This window comes from Neoarius graeffei, chromosome 3 (assembly GCF_027579695.1).
Source record: "Neoarius graeffei isolate fNeoGra1 chromosome 3, fNeoGra1.pri, whole genome shotgun sequence".
Taxonomy (NCBI): domain Eukaryota; kingdom Metazoa; phylum Chordata; class Actinopteri; order Siluriformes; family Ariidae; genus Neoarius; species Neoarius graeffei.
In genome coordinates, this window is record NC_083571.1 from 39,926,340 (window position 1) to 39,948,908 (window position 22,569).

The 22,569-nt window shown below is 43.4% G+C and overlaps 1 protein-coding gene across 1 annotated transcript in view; it reads right to left on the minus strand.

Moving 5' to 3' along the window:
- The window catches only part of col9a1b (collagen, type IX, alpha 1b), a 117,159-nt gene that overhangs the window by 49,218 nt on the left and 45,372 nt on the right, over positions 1-22,569 (minus strand). Inside the window, exons 18-20 of the mRNA XM_060915648.1 lie at positions 8,232-8,285; positions 8,078-8,131; positions 7,854-7,898 (exon numbers count right to left, since the gene is read on the minus strand). Coding sequence (XP_060771631.1) covers positions 7,854-7,898; positions 8,078-8,131; positions 8,232-8,285 — 153 coding nt within the window. The remainder of the gene's footprint in view (positions 1-7,853; positions 7,899-8,077; positions 8,132-8,231; positions 8,286-22,569) is intronic.

The following is a 22,569-nucleotide window of genomic DNA, read 5'->3' on the forward strand; positions in this document are numbered from 1 at the left end:
CATGATACACTTCCACAAACATGTGTTGTGAAGATCAGACTTTGATAGATCCCTGTTCTTTAAATAAAACAGGGTGCCCACTCACACCTGATTGTCACCCCATTGATTGAAAACACCTGACTCTAATTTCACCTTCAAATTAACTGCTAATCCACATACTTTTGCCACTCATAGATACGTAATATTGGATCATTTTCCTCAATAAATAAATGACCAAGTATAATATTTTTGTCTTTTTGTTGAACTGGGTTCTCTTTATCTACTTTTAGGACTTGTGTGAAAATCTGATGATGTTTTAGGTCATATTTATGCAGAAATATAGAAAATTCTAAAGGGTTCACAAACTTCCAAGCATCACTGTATGTACAGCCCCTGATCCATCCTGGTGTTCTATTTCTGGCTGAGGTTCTCATTGCTTTGCACCAGTGAAGGATGGTTCCATATGGACAGTCTAATGATACACTTCGAAGATGGCGCTGGACACTTACAGTTTTGCTATGATTGCTTAGGACTACAATTGCCACGATAACTTTAGGACTGCAGTTGTCATGAGCAGTCTTGCACTTAAAACACCATCAAAGAACAGTTGATATCTTCAATCTGGAGGAGGCCCCCACTTCTCAACAAAGCTCACTGCACTTTCTGTGCCAAACCAAAGCAAGGCAAACCACCTCATCCCTTTATCATTAAGGTTCATTTCTTAAATGTAAGAAATGAGATACTATGTCACCCAAGTGCAACCCCTCACAACACACCTTTACTTTATAAGGGTAATCAACTTCTTATTTCATCAGATGATACGACTTCAGTTGCTAAGAAATGGGCATCACTCAGCAGAGTACAATGCCAGCTGTGGTCCTGTCCTAGAGTCAAATTTAAGCTATTGTTCCCTGCATTACTGAAAATCATCTTGTCAAGTGGTGTCATGCACACATTTGAAATTCCAGAGACTGCCATGGACTGCATGAAAGCAAATATCAAAACTGGGGTCACTCCAACACCCTCTGTACTAGACTAATTTGATGCTACTTAGACCTTTGGAGCCACAGGTGGGAATGCTCAATGACCAGCTGGATTCGACTGTGGTGATTGCCCCATCTACCCACAACAAATTCTAAGACCACTGACCACCTTTTGTAATGTACACTCACTGACCAATTTATTAGGAGCCCCTGTAGACTGTCTTCACATTCTCGCAAATATCTAATCAGCCTATCATGAGGCAGCGGCTCAATGCATAAAATCATGTAAACATGAGTCACAAACTTCAGTTAATGTTAATATCAAACATCAGAATAGGAAAAAAGTGATCTAAATGACTAGTCATTGTTGGTGTCAGATGAAATGGTTTGAGTATTTCAGAAACAGCTGATGTTCTGGGATTTTCAAGGATAATAATCTCTAGAATTTACACAGACTTATGTGAATTTAAAAAAAAAGAAAGAAAAAAACAGTGAGCAGTAGTTCTGTGAGTGAAAACGTTTTGTTCATAAGAGGTAAAAGGAAAATGCTTTCTTTTTATTTCTGTGATCTTCAAACATTTCTTAATTTAATTAAAATAATGTTTTTAATGTCTTAAAATGTTAACTTATGAATTTGATGTAAAAGTTTAGTGAATTAAGTCATTCATGTTTTGAGTAAAGAAACAATCTTACCTGAATACAGAATACGCCAGGATGGAAATATTTTAGTTAAAAAAATACTATAAAACTTTATGGTGTACATCTGGACAACTATCAATCAAATAAAATCTATTGACAAACATTTAAACAATAACTGTGGTGTGTTTCCTGATACATTTGTTATGCTAATTTCATTAAGTTCCACTTAAGAATGTAATGAGTAACCTCTATTTGGTGTATGCAGATATGTTCCTCAAAAAGGCTGCTAAGTTTGGCACAAAAAATCATCAATCCATTTGCCTGAACTTAAATTATTCAAGCAATTATCATTAACTTTATTATTATTATTATTAGTAGTAGTAGTAGTAGTAGTAGTAGCAGTAGTAGCAGTAGTAGTAGAAGAACCTTGGATTTAGTAAAATTTTTAAATACTGGCAGCTCAATGTATCCATGCTGTCTGACCCTCTCCTAAGGGACGAAGTAAGTCAAGAACTGAAGAATTATTTTGGTTCTAACAGCAATGGGAGTGTTTCACCTTAAATTTTATGGAATGCACCAAAGGCCATAATGAGAGGTAAAATGATCTCAATGTCAACTATCATAAAGAGGCAGCGACTTGAAAAGCAGCGGAAACTAGAAAATGAGATTAGATTAGACAGAAAACATAAACAGTCTAGAGATGAGGGAGACCTGAAAGCTTTACAAAACTGTAAATAAAAATTAGATGGGCTGTTGTCATATAAAGCAGAAGGGGCCTTTAGATTTATTGGTCAGACTTACTATGAGATGGGAAATAGGGCAAGCATTCCAGCTCCACAAAGCACAGTCAAGTTGGGTAGTCCCAAAGATTAAACACCCAAATATGAGTCTAATAAACACAACCACAAGAAATCACTAATGCCTTTGCAGCATATAATAGTCTCATCTCATCTCATTATCTCTAGCCACTTTATCCTGTTCTACAGGGTTACAGGCAAGCTGGAGCCTATCCCAGCTGACTACGGGCGAAAGGCGGGGTACACCCTGGACAAGTCGCCAGGTCATCACAGGGCTAACACATAAACACAGACAACCACTCACACTCACATTCACACCTACGGTCAATTTAGAGTCACCAGTTAACCTAACCTGCATGTCTTTGGACTGTGGGGGAAACCGGAGCACCTGGAGGAAACCCACGCGGACACGGGGAGTACATGCAAACTCTGCACAGAAAGGCCCTCGTCGGTCACGGGGCTCGAACCTGGACCTTCTTGCTGTGAGGCGACAGTGCTAACCACTACACCACCGTGCTGCCCAGCATATTATAGTGACCTTTATAAAACACAAGAATTGGAGAATAAGGAAGAAACGTTTGGAACTTTTTACATAATCTTAAACTCCCTAAACTGACTACAAAACAGGCTGATGAACTGACATCTCCCGTTACTGAGAAGGAGATATCAGAAACTATTCAGCTGCTTAAAAATAACAAATCACCTGGTACAGATGGATTTCCAGGTGAATTTTACAAACACTTCACAGAACAATTAACACCTGTGCTATGTGAGGTGTTTATCTATGCTCTGTCTGAAAATCAACCACCAAGAAGTTGGTCAGAAGCCACTGTCTCAGTAATATACAAAGAAAGCAAAGACCCCATGCAATGCAGTTCCCATAGGCCTATAAGCCTCCTATGTAATGATCTTAAAATATTGACACCAATACTGAATAAAAGAATACAGAAATATATTGCAACACTATTAATCCAGATCAAACAGGTTTTATTCCTGGCCACCAAGGTACTTACAACATTAGAAAACTTCAAACTTGCAATCAGTGGCTGGATTCAGACAGGAACCGCCAATGTTTCCCAGCCTAGATGCTGAGAAGGCATTTGACCAAGTTGATTGGCTGTATCTGGAACTAACACTGAAATGTATGGGATTTAATAACACATTTATTAACTGGATAAAAATTATATATAAAAACCCTAAATCCAGAGTTAGGTTAAATGGCCACTGCTCCCAATTTTTTGAGATACAGAGAGGGACACATCAAGGGGATGTTTTACCTCCATCACTATACATCACTGAGGATGCATCCCAGCACATCATAAAGATGTATCTTGAAATCTTATCTTCTGGATCAACTAGTGACGTCTGGGAAGAGGCCAGATGACAAGCAAGAACAGACTGGTGACAACTGGAGAGGCAGTTGACAGCACGGAAAGACGGCAGCTGGTTCAAGTTGGGCTAGCACCCCAGCTTGTACCTTCCATGAGGAAGGAGCCAAACAAGCTACATGTGAACCTTCTGAAATATACCCCCAGGGGATCCCAAGAGGGGGGGAGAATGAGATGCCCAACAGGATGGGACTAAGGTTTTTGACCCATGTGAACAGCCAGACGATGACTGAAGCAAGATGTATCTGTGGCAAAGTTTGCAAAAATCTGCATAGGCTAAAAATCCATCAAGCCAGGATGAAATGTCTGGATAAGGAGAGACAGGTGCAATGCACAGGACCAGTTCCTGGTGAGATGCAGGAGGAGTCCAGCCAGGACTCACCCCACAGAACCCAGCCCCTCCAAGTTCCTGCAGTAACAAGTCCAGGTAGAGTCATTTGACAGCGGCTCAAATGGTCCCCTGCAAGCAACAAGAACAAGTGCCACCAGTTTGAGGAAGATGTCTGTGGGATCATACAGATAACAGCTAAGGTTGATGTAGAGAGATTGCTGCAGGCGATGATGACCATCATTGTCAGCTATGCGTCGGAGAGGTTCGGCCACACAGAACCAGGGCCCAGCAAGAAACCTTACAACAAGAACCGTAGAGCGACTAAAATACATCAGCTGCAGACCAAGCTTAGAACCCTCAAGAAGCAGTACAAGGTTGGAGGTGAACAGGAACATCAGCCACTTGTGGAGCTGCGAGACATCCTCAGGAAAAAGCTCATGGCCCTTCGAAGAGCAGAGTGGTGAAGGAGGTGGGGAAAGGAAAGAGCCAAGAAGAGGGCATCTTTCATCACCAACCCTTTTGGTTTTACCAATAAGCTGCTTGGTGATACAGAGTGGCCACCTCAAGTGTTCGCTGGATGAAATCGATACCCACCTGCACAACACCCTCAGTGACCCTGTAAGAGAGCAGGGGCTTGGCTACAACAAAGCCCTAATAAACCCAGATCCTCCATCATTCAAGTTCAACCTGAAAGAACCAAGGTGGAAAGAGACCCAACAGGTCATTAAGGCAGCAAGATCAGCCTCTGCCCCAGGACGTCGGAGTGTCATACAGCATGTATAAATGCTGCCCAAGACTCGCTGAAGGTGATTTGGAGGAAAGGAAGAGTTGCCAACCAGTGGAGATGCGCTGAGGGCATCTGGATCCCCAAAGAGGAGAACTCTAAAGCCATTGAGCAGTTTAGAACTATTTCACTGCTCAGCACAGAAGGCAAGATATTTTTCAGCATCCTGTCTCGATGGCTGGCAGAGTTTCTCCTTATGAACAACTACATTGATACCTTGGTACAAAAAGGTGGGATTTCTGGAATGTCTGGCTGCTTGGAACACACAGGGGCTGTTGCACAGCTCCTAAGAGAGGCAAAGGATGGGAAGGGGGACCTGGTGGTCTTATGGCTGGACCTCGCTAATGCCTACAGTTCCATACCACATAAGCTGGTGGAGGAGGCCCTTCAGAGACACCACATGCCCAGCAAGATCAACAGACTTATCCTGAACTATTATGACAACTTCCAGATGAGATTCACCTCTGGATCCACAACATCAGACTAGCATAGGCTGGAGAGGGGTATCATAACAGGCTGCACCATCACAGTCATCCTTTTTGCCCTTGCCATGAACATGATGGTCAAAGCAACAGAGGTGTGTCGAGGACCCCGGACTAAAACAGGCATGTGGTTACCCCCAGTCAGAGCCTTTATGGACGACCTGCAAGTCACCACAACATCAGTCCCTGGCAGCAGGTGGCTTTTACAAGGACTTGAGAAGCTCATCTCATGGGCAAGAATGAGCTTCAAACCATCAAAGTTGAGATCCCTTGTAATCAAGAAAGGACGAGTGATGAATAACTTCTGTTTCACCATCTCTGGGACAACCATCCCAACACTATCAGAAGAGCCAGTCAAGAGCCTGGGAAAACTCTTTGACTTCATCCTGAAAGACACAGCTGCCATTCAGAACACCTGCAGAGACCTTGAGACCTGGTTAAACAAGGTTGATAGATCTGGGCTTTCTGGTTGATTCAAGGCATGGATATACCAGCACACCATCCTACCCAGGGTATTGTCGCCCCTGTTACTGTATGAGTTCTCACTGTCAACTGTGGAGGCCCTGGAGAAGATGATCAGCAGCTACCTGTGAAGGTGGCTTGGCTTGTCAAGGAGCTTAAGTAGTGCTGCACTGTACAGAAGAACCAACACCCTACAGCTCCCCTTAAGAGGCCTCACTGAAGAGTTTGTGGTGACACGAGCAAAGGAGGTCATGCAGTACAGGGACTCCAGGGACCCAAAAATATCAGCTGCAGGAATTCAGGTCTGCACTGGCAGAAAGTGGAGTGCTGCCAGAGAGCTGGAGGTGGCAGAGTCTTGGCTGAGACAAAGGGCTCTGGTTGGAACTGTGGCAACAGGAAGAGCAGCCCTGGGATACTCTCCTAGTTAAAACATCAGCAAAGTCACAGGAAAGAAGAGGCAGCATCTCCTCCAGGAGGAAATCCAGGCAGGAGTGGAGGAAGTACATGTCAGCAGGATAGCGAAACTTGGCCAGCAAAGAGCCTGGACAAGGTGGGAGAATGTGGAGCAGCACAAGATCACCCGGTCAGACTTCTGGCGGTCTGACTTCCACCGCATCACATTCCTGGTCCAGGCAGTGTATGACACCTTACCAAGCCCCACCAACCTCCACACTTGGGGCAAGGCAGAGTCACCTTCCTGCCCTCAGTGTGGCAGGAGAGGAACCCTGCAACACCTCCTTAGCAGCTGTCCTAAGGCCCTGGCTGATGGTCGCTATCACTGGTGCCACAACCCAGTGCTGAAGGTGCTTGTGGAAGTGGTAAGCACTGCCATCAACTCCAGCAAGTTCCATCCAGGGAAGGTTTCCATCAACCTCCTAAAAGCTGGCGAGGCTCCCCCACCACTGCGGACAAGACTGTGGCTGCTTTCAACAGCCCCTGACTGGCAGCTGAGAATGGATCTTGGAAAACAGCTAAAGTTTCCAGAGCATGTCACCCATTCCACACTCCGCCCAGACCTGGTCATCTTCTCAGACTCCACCAGACAAGTCATCATGTGAGAACTCACAGTGCCCTGGGAAGAAACCATAAAGGAGGCCCATGAGAGGAAATTGGGCAAATACCAGGAGCTTGTGGAGGAGTGTAGAAGCAACAGCTGGTGAGCTCGCTGTTACGCCATCAAAGTGGGCTGTCAAGGTTTCATAGGCTGCTCTCTCTGCAAAGCCCTGACAGTGCTGGGAGTGACTGGAGCACAAAGAAGGGGAGTCATATGCTCCATCACTGAAGCCACAGAAAGAGCCACAAGGTGGCTCTGGAGGAAGAGGGAAGACCCATGGCTTGTTGCTGCTGAGATGCAAGCCGGGACCTTATCAACCCCGGCTTGGTCACCTGGGTGAGAGGGTCTGATGTTGCAAGACCCAAAACCCCCAATGACCCCAGGCACATCACTGAGAATGCATCCCAGTGCATCATAAAGATGTATCTTGAAACCTGCGATTAGCATAGAGCCACTTGTGGAAATGATTAGATCAAATCCCCAGATATAAGGCATAGATTATCAAAAGGGTATTACACATAAGATTGGATTATTTGCAGATGACATTTTACTCTAAATAACGTGCCCTGTAGATTCAATCCCAGCCATAATGAGTGATTTGGAAAACTATGGAGAGTTGTCTGGGTATAAGATAAATGAGACTAAATCAGAAGCTATAATGGTAATGGGATGTTGACCACCTCATTTGAATAGTATAGCACCCTTTCATTGTGCTAATGAGGGATTCAGATATTTAGGAATTATTCTTACTTCCAGGAACAATCAGTTATATCAAGCTAACTATGAGAAGTTGATTTCAAAAGTCAAATCAGACATTTCTAGGTGGAAAATTTTACTTAACATTAAGAAAACTGACCCAATTAACACTTTGAATGTTAAAGCAACTTTTTTTGATTGTAACATATTTACTTAGGATAGGTCCTAAATCACATGAATCCAAAGAGTATCACTCACCTTTTCACCAGCAGCTCCCTTTGATCCTGTAGCCCCAGGTAAGCCCTACAGAAACAAATATATGGCATCAACATTACTGAAAATTTACAAAAGTTAAATTAATCTATTCATTCTGCCACATCATAAACAAATCCCACTCTCACATTAAAGTAAAACTGGCTTGTTTGTTTAAAAAAATTCTTTTGAAATTGGGGGTTCATTTGGGGTTTATGTATGAAACTTACAGGTAGTCCTTGAAGTCCAACCTCTCCAGGGTTTCCAGGTTTCCCAGGGCTTCCCTGTATGAAATGCAGTTTCCTGAGTCTGAATTAAATTATTTTAAAAACCAAAGTTGGGTACCAAAATGTAATCTGCTATATCTCATAGTTAAGACTATACCTTAACTCCAGGTAATCCAGGAATTCCATCATGCCCATCTACACCAGGTAAACCCTAAAAATAGGAAAGAAATGACTGTGCATGACAATGGGTTTTAAATAGTATCAAATTTGTTTTACAGTCTGAATACACATACATATCATACTTGTTTGCAAGCAACTGAATTGTTCTGGGAAAATAATAACTTTAATACTACACCATTTACAAAACATGGACGAATCACAGAATATGGATTCACGGAGCATAAAAAATACAATACAAAGTACAGATCTTTTATTCACAGATATGTGATATTTTCCATGAAATATCAATAATAAATTAATAAAGTAAACATATAAATGCAGGTAAGATATTTTAATTACGAACTTTGGCAGTCCAAACATTTAATTGTTTTAGCCTTCTTAATTTGTTTTATACTGAGTTTACAATTCTGGCATCTTGGATGGAACCATTTCCTGCATTTTGTACAATTAAACATAAATCCATATTCTGGCATCCTACATGTGCAGTACAGTTTTATTTCAGAAGTAAATTCCATAACTTCATTTCGCTTGCATCTTTCTGCAAGATTCATCCGTGAGTTCTAATCCAACGGCATCAACATTTTCACAGACATCACTCACGGGAACAGTCGCTTCATCCTCATTCTTTGTTCCCAATTCAACTTTTGTTTCATCTTCAAGGAGATCTAATTTAACCTTCTTAACCTCGCTGTCTTCAGGATATTCATACTCAACATCACCTGGTCTTGGTTGTTTTCTTCCTGCCTTTTTCTTTCCTTGAGCATTTTTCTGTAATATGGTAAGATTCATGGATTTTGATGGCACAGACACTTGAACATCCATCCTTAAAGACATTTTCATGAACAAAATGTGACAGTCATTTGGAATTAAACAGGAACATTTTTCTTTTGGAAATAATTGGACAGTGTATAATTGTCTGGTGGGTCCTAATATAAAGAAACAACCCATTCTGGGGACAAAAGATATTCTGTCTCCTGAAATGATTTCCTTAGATTTTGCTATTTTCGACAAATTTGCATATTCCATTGATTCGGAAAAATTGTACGTGAAGCAAAAGTCAGATGACTTTGTGGACTCAACAGTTGAGTGATAACTCTTCACAGAACCCATCATCTATCTGTATTGCTCCAGAGGAAGTTGAAGATGACAAAGGTCACTTTTCAATATGAAGTTTCCAATACCTGCCTTTCCTCGTCTGAGTTCTCCTAAGTAATACTGCTGCAGAAATCTAAATGATAACAGAATCTAGAGGTTCTTCTTTCCAATTGTTCAAATTTTTCATATGCCAGTTAAAGCCTTCACTTTGATTAGATGTAACACCATTTTCCGGTTGCAGGTTGACAAACTTTCAACATGAGCCCTTGCGAAATACTCAAGTTTGGGATGAATTTGTGACCTAAAGTACTCCACAAACTTTTGACTCCATCCATTTTGCCGTTTTTCAATTTCTGTTTCAATTGAAGTCTTTGCTGGCACACAGAGAATTCTGTAAATTTCTTCAACATAAAAATTAGCATCAGGCTTATTTCCACCGGTGGACAAGACATATCGCTCTATGTCCATCTGCAAATGCCTCCAACACCCGACTACTTTAAGAGTTGTTTCTGCTTCTATTACATTTAATATACCATGTTCCATATCAATAGCTATGGATACATTAGAGAGATTTGATTTACAGTAACTATGGAGCAGCTCAAATAAGATTTCATGGTGTGATTGAAATTTTCGCTCATGGATCATGAACAAAGCAGGTAGAACAGGTTTCTCCTCAAACGTTTGATGCTTGTACAAAAAGTGTCAATACATAAATATCTCCCATGGAAAATGTAGTGTCATAGCTAAGGAGTTCATTTTTGGGAGCAAGTTGAAGACTTTGGTTTAATTCATTCAACATGACTTCCATGCCTAAAATTACAATAAGATCCAGAAAAGTTAGATTTAGACAATCTTTATTGTCATTCAGTATGCAACAAGTGTACACCGAACGAAATTTCATTGCAATTTGGCTCAGCACAGAATTAAATATGAAGTGTATTAAATTAAATTATGCAGCAGCAAAAATATTATAAAGTGCAATAGTATAAGGTGACCTGTGGAATTAGTAAATGTTCAAGTTATAAATAGAACTTTAGAGTTTGGATTTGGAGTTCAGCAATCTGGTGACCTGGGGGGAAAACTGTTACAGAACCTAGTGGTCCTGCACCAAATGCTGCGGAACAAATCTTTTGTCTTCATATGTAATTGCATGCAAATTTATTATGGCATCTTTATTATGGCATCTTTAGTCTGACGTTCTGTTTTGTTTTTCTCTTTGAGGTAATGGATTTGATGAACATTCCGTGGCATGCCCATGATTTCCACTTTCTTTTCTGTGGCTATGGACTCTTTGTATAATTTATGGGCACTTCAGTCCATGTTGCTTTTTACCATCTCCTCCATCTTTTTAATGACAGAAGGCTTTGTTCTGATGGATATTTTTGTTTGCTTTATGCAATGTCCATGTGCCTTCAGTTTAGATATAGATTCATCACCGATGTAATGTAACATTGTTCTTAAAGTTTGGCGACAACAGGACGTAAACTTCTTTTTGAAAATGCTTGTCTGTTACTCTTTTCTTCCTATTTGTTCCAATATGTAGATAGTAATAATACTTCTTTAACTCTCTGGAGTTACCTTTGAACTTATGGGTCCCTTCACAAGAAAAACTGAAAAACAGAATGAAAGAGAAAGATAGAAATAAAAAGAAATAAAGGCAAGAAGAATACAGATAGAAAGATAAACAAAAAATTCATACAAAGTAGATGATATATCTGAAATGTCATCAGTGAAATGAATTTACCTGTGACCACCTGCTACCCAATCCCTACTTTCTACATCAATCTTTGGGTGAAATGCATAAACTTCACCCCTGTTTGGCAAAAATGGAAATCTAATATTTATCTTATTACCCAAGTCTTGTAACCTCCTTCTGATGATATCGGCTAAACATTGGTCCTTGAATGGTATGGCAATTCTGATGTTGTTATCCGGTTCTTTAACTTCCGGTGTACCAGGATGTTTAGAAAGATTAGAATTGACAAATCCTTTGATGGTATTGTCAATTAAGGTTTGCGGGTACAGCGGTGCTTGAAAGGTTGTGAACCCTTTAGAATTTTCTATATTTCTGCATAAATATGACCTAAAACATCATCAGATTTTCACACAAGTCCTAAAAGTAGATAAAGAGAACCCACTTAAATGAGACAAAAATATTATACTTGGTCATTTATTTATTGAGGAAAATGAGCCAATATTACATATCTGTGAGTGGCAAAAGTATTTGAACCTTTGCTTTCAGTATCTGGTGTGACCCCCTTGTGCAACAATAACTGCAACTAAACATTTCTGGTAACTGTTGATCAGTCCTGCACTCCGGCTTGGAGGAATTTTAGCCCATTCCTCCATACAGAACAGCATCAACTCTGGGATGTTGGTGGGTTTCCTCACATGAACTGCTCGCTTCAGGTCCTTCCACAATATTTAAATTGGATTAAGGTCAGGACTTTGACTTGGCCATTCCAAAACATTAACTTTATTCTTCTTTAACCATTCTTTGGTAGAACGACTTGTGTGCTTCGGGTCATTGTCTTACTGCATGACCCACCTTCTCTTGAGATTCAGTTCATGGACAGATGTCCTGACATTTTCCTTTAGAATTCACTAGTATAATTCAGAATTCATTGTTCCATCAATGATGGCAAGCCATCCTGACCCAGATGCAGCAAAACAGGCCCCAACCATGATACTACCACCAACATGTTTCACAGATGGGATAAGGTTCTTGTGCTGGAACGCAGTGTTTTCCTTTCTCCAAACATAATGCTTCTCATTTAAACCAAAAAGTTCTATTTTGGTCTCATCCATCCACAAAACATTTTTCCAATAGCCTTCTGGCTTGTCCACGTGATCTTTAGCAAACTGCAGATGAGCAGCAATGTTCTTTTTGGAGAGCAGTGGCTTTCTCCTTGCAACCCTGCCATGCACACCATTGTTGTTCAGTGTTCTCCTGATGGTGGACTCATGAACATTAACATTAGCCAATGTGAGAGGGGCCTTCAGTTGCTTAGAAGTTACCCTGGGGTCCTTTGTGACCTCACTGACTATTACACGCCTTGCTCTTGGAGTGATCTTTGTTGATCAACCACTCCTGGGGAGTGTAACCATGGTCTTGAATTTCCTCCATTTGTACACAATCTGTCTGACTGTGGATTGGTGAAGTCCAAACTCTTTAGAGATGGTTTTGTAACCTTTTCCAGCCTGATGAGCATCAACAATGCTTTTTCTGAGGTCCTCAGAAATCTCCTTTGTTCATGCCATGATACACTTCCACAAACATGTGTTGTGAAGATCAGACTTTGATAGATCCCTGTTCTTTAAATAAAACAGGGTGCCCACTCACACCTGATTGTCATCCCGCTGATTGAAAACACCTGACTCTAATTTCACCTTCAAATTAACTGCTAATCCTAGAGGTTCACATACTTTTGTCACTCACAGATTATGTAATATTGGATCATTTTCCTCAATAAATAAATTACCAAGTATAATATTTGTGTCTCATTTGTTTAACTGGGTTCTCTTTATCTACTTTTAGGACTTGTGTGAAAATCTGATGATGTTTTAGGTCATATTTATGCAGAAATATAGAAAATTCTAAAGGGTTCACAAACTTTCAAGTACCACTGTACTTCAGGCATAGGAACACTTTCCTTGAACAGTCACATTCATCATTAAAATAGGACCATGAAGATGATAATTGATAGGCTCTGTCTAGCATTGTTTTAAATAAGCCTCATTTATGGAACTCATCCACATGACTTTCATAGTGTAGGAGGAGGCCGGTGTTTGTTGGCTTGATGTACACTTTAGTTTTGATATGACAGGACTTACTGAGAAGTTGTAAGCCAAGAAAAGGAAGCATGCCATCTTTCTCAATATCCATGGTAAACTTTAAAGAGACATGGCAATGATTTTGGACATCCAGAAATTTAGATGCTTCTACTTTATTAAGCATTATTACTACAGTGTCATCAACATACCTGAGGTCAAATGCCAGAATATTATTGGAGGTATGATACCTCCGATAATATTTTGGCATTTGACCTTCTTGTTGAAGAGTATTCTCAGTTAAGCACATAAACATGTTGCGTAGCAGAGGCCCGAGTGGGGAACCCATAGCGATGCTGTGAATTTGTTCATATAGTGTTCCATTAAATTGGAACAGTTGATGTTTGGTTGCTATAGTAAGAAGATCGATGAGGTCTGCTCTGCTCAATTGTAGGCCATAGGCATCATTGAACAAGTTTCCTTCAAATGCTTTTGTGGCAGCGGGGGCGTGGTCAAGCGCCGGTCTGTGACAGGAGGGCGGAGTCAGGGAAGGTAAGTGGCAGAATCACTACACCTGACGTCAATTAACCTGTGTTTGTGTGTATCTTCCCAGTGACCGCGCCCTATTTAAAGAGGGAGAGCTGAGAGCAGAGGAGAGCTCATCCCCGAACAAGACGCCAGTCGTGTGTGCGTCTATAGCAGTAAAGATTGTTACACTGAAAAGTAGAGCAAGAAACGCTATTTTTGAACCCAATCTCTGTCCTGCCGTCCTCTGTGCTCCACCCACCCATACGAACTGCTACAGTGGTGCCAAAACCCGGGCCGGTTTGCTGGCGCTGCGGGGAGCCGGGTCACCTTCAACAGCAGTGCACGGAGATGGAAGTGGGCACGGTGGTTCGGATCCCCGATGCGCCAGAGGCCACCCTCGATCGGGCCGGAGCGTATCGCATACCGGTGAGTATCCAAGGGGATACATATCAGGCGTTGGTGGATTCTGGTTGTAACCAGACCTCAATTCACCAAAGCCTGGTGCAAAATGAGGCATTGGGGGGAGCACAGTGGGTGAAGGTGTTGTGTGTGCACGGTGATGTTCACAGCTACCCTTTGGTGTCAGTCCACATTTTTTTCCGAGGGGAAAAATTTATAGTGAAGGTGGCGGTTAATCCTCGCCTTACCCACTCTATAATTTTGGGGACTGATTGGCCGGGATTTGGGGATTTAATGACACACTTAGTAAAGAGTGGGTCCTGCCATTTGACAGGGGGAGGTCCCGGTGTTGCTTTGGTGGGAGCAGCTGTCACAGAGCCGTCTACGTCATCTCTGCACCAGAGTGAGGAGCCGCCAGCTCCTCCTCTCTCTATTGGGGAATCCCTCGCAGATTTCCCATTAGAACAATCGCGAGACGAGACTCTGCGACATGCGTTTGACCAAGTGAGAGTAATTGATGGTCAAACACTCCAGCTGAACGCCACCCCGTCCTTCCCCTACTTCGCGATTATGAAGGATAGGTTATACCGAGTGACGCAGGACACTCAAACTAAAGAGCGAGTCACACAGCTTTTAATTCCAAAGAGCCGCCGGGAATTGGTATTCCAGGCGGCTCACTTTAATCCCATGGCTGGACACTTAGGGCAGGATAAGACACTAGCCCGAATAATGGCCCGATTCTATTGGCCGGGGATTCGCGGCGATGTTCGTAGGTGGTGTACGGCATGCCGCGAATGCCAGTTAGTAAATCCAGCGGCCATTCCAAAAGCGCCTTTGCGCCCTCTTCCATTAATCGAGACCCCGTTTGAGAGAATTGGGATGGATCTCTTTGGGCCATTAGATCGGTCAGCACGAGGGTACCGCTTTATATTAGTTCTGGTGGACTATGCAACGCGATACCCGGAAGCAGTGCCTCTGCGCAATATCTCAGCACGCAGTATTGCTGAGGCACTCTTCCGTGTCATCTCCCGAGTCGGAATCCTGAAAGAGATTCTGACTGATCAAGGCACTACATTTATGTCACGAACACTGCGCGAACTGTATGGGTTATTGGGGATTAAGCCGATCCGCACCAGTGTGTATCACCCACAAACGGACAGTTTAGTGGAACAGTTCAACCGCACCCTCAAAAATATCATTAAAAAATTCGTAAGTGAGGACGCACGTAATTGGGATAAGTGGCTCGAGCCCTTGTTGTTCTCAGTGCAAGAGGTTCCCCAAGCCTCCACGGGGTTCTCCCCGTTTGAATTATTATATGGGCGTAAGCCGCGCGGCATCCTAGACGTGCTGCGGGAAAATTGGGAGGAGGGACCTTCACAAAGCAAGAATGAAATTCAATACATTATGGATCTGTGCGCAAAACTCCACACGCTCACCCACCTAACCCAGGAGAATTTGCGGCAGGCCCAGGAATGGCAAGCCCGCCTGTACAGCAAGGGTACGCGCCTTAGGGAGTTCACACAGGGAGATAAAGTACTCGTACTGTTTCCCACGTCGAGCTCCAAGTTGATCGCCAAGTGGCAAGGACCCTTTGAGGTCACACGGCGAGTCGGGGACGTCGACTATGAGGTAAGGCGAACGGACAGGGGTGGGGCGCTACAGATTTACCACCTCAATCTGTTTAAATTCTGGAATGAGGAGGTCCCCGTGGCGTTGGTGTCGGTGGTTCCGGAGAAGGCGGAGCTGGGGCCGGAAGTTCAAAAAGGGGCATTGACATCACGTACCTCTCCGGTCCCCTGTGGAGACCACCTCTCCCCAACCCAACTCACGAAGGTCGCCCAGTTGCAGACCGAGTTTTCGGATGTGTTCTCACCCCTGCCCGGTCGCACTAACCTCATAGAGCACCACATAGAGACGCCCCCGGGGGTAGTAGTGCGTAGCCGCCCTTACAGACTACCGGAACACAAAAAAAAGGTGGTTCGGGAGGAACTCGAGACCATGCTCGAAATGGGCATCGTCGAGGAGTCCCACAGTGACCGGAGCAGCCCGGTGGTCTTGGTACCCAAGGCCGATGGGTCGGTCCGGTTCTGCGTGGACTACAGGAAAGTCAACGCGGTGTCTAAATTCGATGCGTACCCAATGCCTCGTATTGATGAGTTGCTTGATCGACTCGGCACGGCTCGCTTTTATTCGACACTGGATTTGACGAAGGGATATTGGCAGATCCTCTTGACTCCCCTATCCCGAGAAAAAACGGCCTTTTCCACATCGTTTGGTTTACACCAATTCGTCACCCTTCCATTTGGGCTGTTTGGGGTGCCCGCTACGTTTCAGCGGCTGATGGATAGAGTCCTCCACCCCCACGCCACTTATGCGGCCGCGTATCTAGATGATATTATCATCTATAGTAATGACTGGCCGAGACACCTTGAACATCTGAGGGCCGTCCTTAGGTCGCTGAGGCGAGCGGGGCTCACAGCCAACCCAAAGAAGTGTGCGATTGGGGCGGGTGGAAGTACGGTATCTGGGCTTCCACTTGGGCAACGGGCAGGTGCGTCCCCAAATTAATAAGACGGCAGCGATTGTGGCCTGCCTGAGGCCCAAGACCAAAAAGGGGGTGAGACAGTTCCTGGGGCTGGCTGGCTATTACCGTAGGTTTATACCTAATTATTCGGACATCACCAGCCCGCTGACTGATCTCACTAAAAAGGGGGGCCCAGATCCGGTCCAGTGGACGGAGCAATGCCAGCAGGCTTTTTCAGAGGTAAAGGCTGCACTGTGTGGGGGGGCCACTTTTACACTCCCCTGACTTTTCTCTCCCCTTTGTGTTGCAGACCGATGCGTCGGACAGAGGGCTGGGGGCAGTTTTGTCCCAGGAGGTGGAGGGGGAGGACCGGCCCGTCCTCTACATCAGTAGGAAGCTGTCAGTGCGTGAGGGGCGCTACAGCACCATTGAAAAGGAGTGTCTGGCGATCAAGTGGGTGGTCCTCGCCCTCCGTTACTACCTGCTGGGGCGCCCTTTCACCCTCTGTTCGGACCACACGCCCCTCCAGTGGCTCCACCGCATGAAGGATGCCAATGCGCGGATCACCCGTTGGTATCTAGCACTACAACCCTTCAACTTTAATGTGGTCCACAGGCCGGGGGCGCAGATGGTCGTGGCGGACTTCCTCTCCCGTCAAAGGGGGGGGAGTCGGCTGTGGGCCGGACGGCTGCCCGGTCTGAGTTGGGCGGTGGGGGTATGTGGCAGCGGGGGCGTGGTCAAGCGCCGGTCTGTGACAGGAGGGCGGAGTCAGGGAAGGTAAGTGGCAGAATCACTACACCTGACATCAATTAACCTGTGTTTGTGTGTGTCTTCCCAGTGACCACGCCCTATTTAAAGAGGGAGAGCTGAGAGCAGAGGAGAGCTCATCCCCGAACAAGACGCCAGTCGTGTGTGCGTCTATAGCAGTAAAGATTGTTACACTGAAAAGTAGAGCAATAAACACTATTTGTGACTGCTCACCAAATCCAGGGACACATGTCGGCCGAAACGAATCCGAGATAATCGCAAAAGAAGCATTTTTTTTCGAAATTTGTGATTTTTGTTTTTTTCCATCATGTGCAAGTTGAGATCTTGAAGAATGCAATCAGTATTTCAGATAATAGATTGTTTTGTTGGAAAAGCATACATTTTTTGTTGCAAATTGTCTCGTTTTTGTCAGGACTGTAGCCTGCTGGGGGGTGTGGGTAAATTACCATATGGGCCATTCACATGAAGATTTAAGTCATTTGTTTTTTTTTTCCGCGAATCAGCTGTATGATCCGAGCTGAGCGCATGGCTACTTAACCTGCATACAGGCGTGTAATTTCACTATGGAATGAGTTACTAAACAGAGCGCAGAGGAGCAAACACCCCGAAGCAAACAGACACTAGCAAAAAAAAACGCAACCTTGTTTTCCAGATTGAATGGAATACTTGAATGATCGGATGATACACGGACCGTTCTAGGATTATATTCCATCGGAGGCATTGGTGTGTGCAAGGCGCCGTTTCTCTTTCTGATGGGGTAAGTTTATTAATCTAAGGCTGTGTGGTTATTTTTGCATGTAACGGAGAGTGTTGTGGTTTGGTTAAGCCTAGGTCACAACCGGACGTACGATTTTTTTGGCCGTGTGATTTTTGGCGTTTCCCAAATCGCTGCGGTTTTTTTTTGTTCACGGAGAAAGACGCGCGTTGGCCGTAAGTTTGTCTTGCAACCTGAAAAAACCGTAAGCGCCTGTAGAGTTTGTTTGACATGACAAAGAACCTCTGCGGCCAGTCTGCAGCTCGAAAATCAGCACATCACACGCGCGCTCTCGTGCGTTTCATGCGCGCCCTCCGTGTGTTTCTTGCGTTTTTTGCGTGTAGACCGGCCGTAGGAGCGCGTACAGCTGGTTGTGACCGAGGCTTTACATGAAACTAGTGTTGTGTTAGTTGTGTCATCATCGTGCTATCTTTCTTTCTTACGGTGTGAGTAATTTTTCAACCACAAAACGTTAAAGTATACTTTAGGACTTATTTTTGTACTTCATAATTGTGTTGGGCATACTTTGCATGGAAGGAAAATTGACGTGGTGATCTTTGTTTACATGAAAGTAGTATCGTGCTAGCTCGTAGGGGGTAGGGCTTTCCTTAATGTCATGCAAATGAGCACCATTATGTGCCCGCCCTACACCCAGAGTAGCTGAGATGGAAAACTTTGAGGGCGATTTTCTCCCTTTTCTGTTTTAAGAAGTATACACTTTCAAAAGGCCACACATTCTTCAAATATTGTCAGATCTCCACATGGAAGGCATCATTGGAAAGCTTAGAAACTGTACTTTCTGAATCTGTCAATAACTCAAAATGCCCCCGGGCCGACATGTGTCCCTGGATTCTGTGATCTGCCACATTTTTGAACCCGATCTCTGTCCTGCCGTCCTCTGTGCTCCACCCACCCATACGAACTGCTACAGCTTTGTTTACATGAATCTCTATAGTTTCATCCAATGGAGTATTGATGAACAATGAAGCAACGTCATATGATACTACTACATCAGAGTGCGGATCTCCTGATTATAGTTAGTCGGTTTGGGTAGAATTCTATGCATGGTGGACTCAAGACTCTTTCCTTTCTCTAACAGAGGATGGAAATTTTTAGGTGGTCTGCCTCTGGTCCCAGGGCTCTCAAGGCCAACAACTTTGAACTTCACGGTGTCGCCCACAGAGGCACTCATCAACAAACTTAAATAGTCAGACTTGTCTAAAATTACTAGTCTAGATCCTTTATCAGGTTTAGTGATGATAATGTTGTCATGCTTTTTCAGTTGGTTTATGGCTTTGATAAGGGACTTAGGTAGTTTAGAACCCTTCTGTTGATTATAGTTAAGTGCTATAGATAGAAGACAGTTCTTTAGAATCATCATTGAGTAGTTTAGGCTCAAATTTCCAGTAAGCTTTTTCAAAGCTGGCCTTGACATTGATGGAAGAGACAGGTTCAGGAATGGAAAATTGAAGACCTCGGCAAAGTACCAGTTTTCGAAAGAAGGTTAATTTATATGAGGAAAGATTCAACGTGTTCATCGATGTCAGTCTCTCTGTTTAGTAGTTGTGAAATCTTGCTTGTGTGGTTGGACATGACATTGTGATGGTATTCCTTGCAAAGTTTCGTCATTGTTTTTAAAATCCACATATAACAAAGAAGACTGCAGTTCTTTCATATATCATCATAGATTGTGTTAATTTCAGCCTTCAGACATAAACTTTGTTGGATCTTCTTTCGAAGTTCTTCAGCTACCACATTCTTTGAGAAGGTTTTGGAGGATTGTCTCTATTTACTGCATTTGGTTTGATTAACCTTAGCGAATGCTGGTGTAAGTCCAAAGTTTTGACAAAGGCGGAGAAACTCAATTGCTCCATCACACTTTATCTGTCTTTTACTACACTGTTTGAGTCTATGAAACAAATGAAGTTGGTTGTCCCTTTTAAGCAAATTTATAAGTGAAGAATTAGAAAAACAAAAAAAATTCTAAATATTAAGAAAAAGAGCGCGACGTTTCGGTGCCACTCGGACACCATTATCAAGCGAGTGTTTGTAAGCTAAGTCAATGCCAAAACATATAAAAATAGATTAGCATAATGCTAAACAAAATGTTTGGACTGTAAGGAGTCTGAGTGCATGTTAAGAGTTGGTCTTCTTTCTCTAATGTAGAGCATTTCGTACAACAAGCAGTCAAATTTCCTCTGACACTTTCTTAAGACAACAAAGTTCTTATTAATGTTTTTAGGTGCAATCCTGTGTGCCGTCCTATAGTGTTTACTGATGCTTGAAAACATGCCTTTATGCTCTTCAACACGCCAAGACCGAGCGTCACTGGATCGTGAAGATCGTGAGTTGGATCATGAGTTGGCAGAGGACCATCTGGCGGCAGTTCCGGCAGCAGGCGGATATCCTGCCTCTTCTCTCTCTCTCTCTCTTTCTCTCTCTCCCCCGTTCCCATCCCCGCACCATGGAAACAGGGGCTGACCCTCCCACAGCTGGCTTGCTGAGCCCATGGTGTCCTCTTCTGTATCTGTTTCTCTCCCTCAGGTGAGTGATTCCTAAAATGCCAGTGCAGAAGCAAAGCCTGGGCTGGTATGCTGGCACTGTGGGGAGCCTGGGTACTTCCAGGGCCAGTGCCCAGTGTTGGAGGTTGGGGCCATGGTCCAGATCCCCAATGCACCAGAGACTGCCCTTGATTGGACCAGAGCATATCGCATACCAGGGAGTATTCAAGGGGATACATATCACATGTTGGTGGATTCCGGCTATAATCAGACCTCAATCCGCCAAAGCCTGGTTCAAGGTAAGGCATTGGGCATAGCACAAGTGGTGAAGGTTGTGTGTGTGCACGGGGATGTTCATGAATATCCACTAGTGTCCATCCACATTCAATTTCAGGGAGTAAAACATAGTGTAGAGGTGCCGGTTAGCCCACGCCTCAACCACCCACTGATTCTGGGGACAGACTTGCTAGGGTTTAAATGTTTAATGGAGAGTGTAATAGTGGGTGTGTCCTGCAATAACACATCACGGGGGATTCCAGTGTGGCATTATCTGGGGAAGCCAGCTCAGAGCCGTCCATGTCAGCACCACATCAAAGTGATGCAAAGAGAGGGGAGTGGCCCACCCCTCCGCTCTCTCTCAGGGATTCCCTTGAGGATTTCTCTTTAGAAAAACATGAGATGAGACTTTGTGTCATGCTTTTGACCAACTGAGAGTAGTCGATGGTCAGAATCTCCAGCCAAATGCAACACTCTCCTTCCCGTACTTTGCAATTATTAATGATAGGTTATACCAAGTGATGCAAGGCACTCAGACCCATGAACAAATAACCCAGTTGTTAATCCCAAAGAACTGTAGGGAACTCATATTCCATACAGCTCACTTTAACCCTATGGCCGGACACTTAGGTCAGGCTATAATAATGGCTCGGTTCTGTTGGCCAGGGATTCATGGGGATGTCTGAAGGTGGTGTGCAATGTGCCATGAATGCCAGCTGGTGAATCCAGCGGCCACTCCAAAAGTGCCCTTGCACCCTCTTCCCCTGATTGAGACCCCCTTCCAAAGAATTGGCATAGTTATAAGAAAATTACTAATTGTACTCTTTATATTCTTCTTTTTTGGTACTGTAAACATAAACATATATACTATAAACAATCACTGAAACCCATTGTCAACTATTTATATTTTACTTGGAGGACAACATAAAATGTTGAAGGTGGATATTTGTATTAATATAAGCACACATTTAATAGGGAGCCACCCCAACTACCCTGAAATCATTGCTACCAAAGGAGTGTTTGAGATCCCACCCAGGGTCAGCTATCTAGGTAGGTAATATTACCTACTTAGCTATCTAGGTAGGTAATCAGTAGGTAATGTTTAGCTACTGCATGTACAGTAACTTTACCAATATCTTAATTCATTTAATACCTAATTTTATAAAGCAACAACAGATAAATACTTTAAGTTATGTAGTTCGCAAAGAATACCACAAAATCAGCAATACACTAAAGTCAGACTCTTTTTCTGTCTGGTTTTTAGATAAGGGAGTTTTGAGTTCAACCAGATGAAAATTGAAGATGAAGACATGGTTCAATAAACATTCTTCCTAGATTATATGAGTCACTGAACCTTATTTTGCAAATAAGTTTTGATTCCACCAGCAGTCTTTAACACTGAATGAGAAGTATGTTTCAACATTTTGTTTTGTTTTTTGTTTTAATTTAGAATTTTATGAATACTATATCATGGATGTTAGGCTAGTATGATTTTAACTTTCATTCTTACACTAGACAGGCAGCTCTGCTTTCTGCTACATCATCACTGTGCTAGATTACCCTTTGTAAAATCAGAGAGAATGCTTATTTATTTGAAGCAAAAAGTTGAAATTATCTGGACAAGTCATATACTATATGCCAAATAGTAAGTGGACACCTGACCAACACCCATATGTGGGCTTTCTCCAAACTGTTTCCA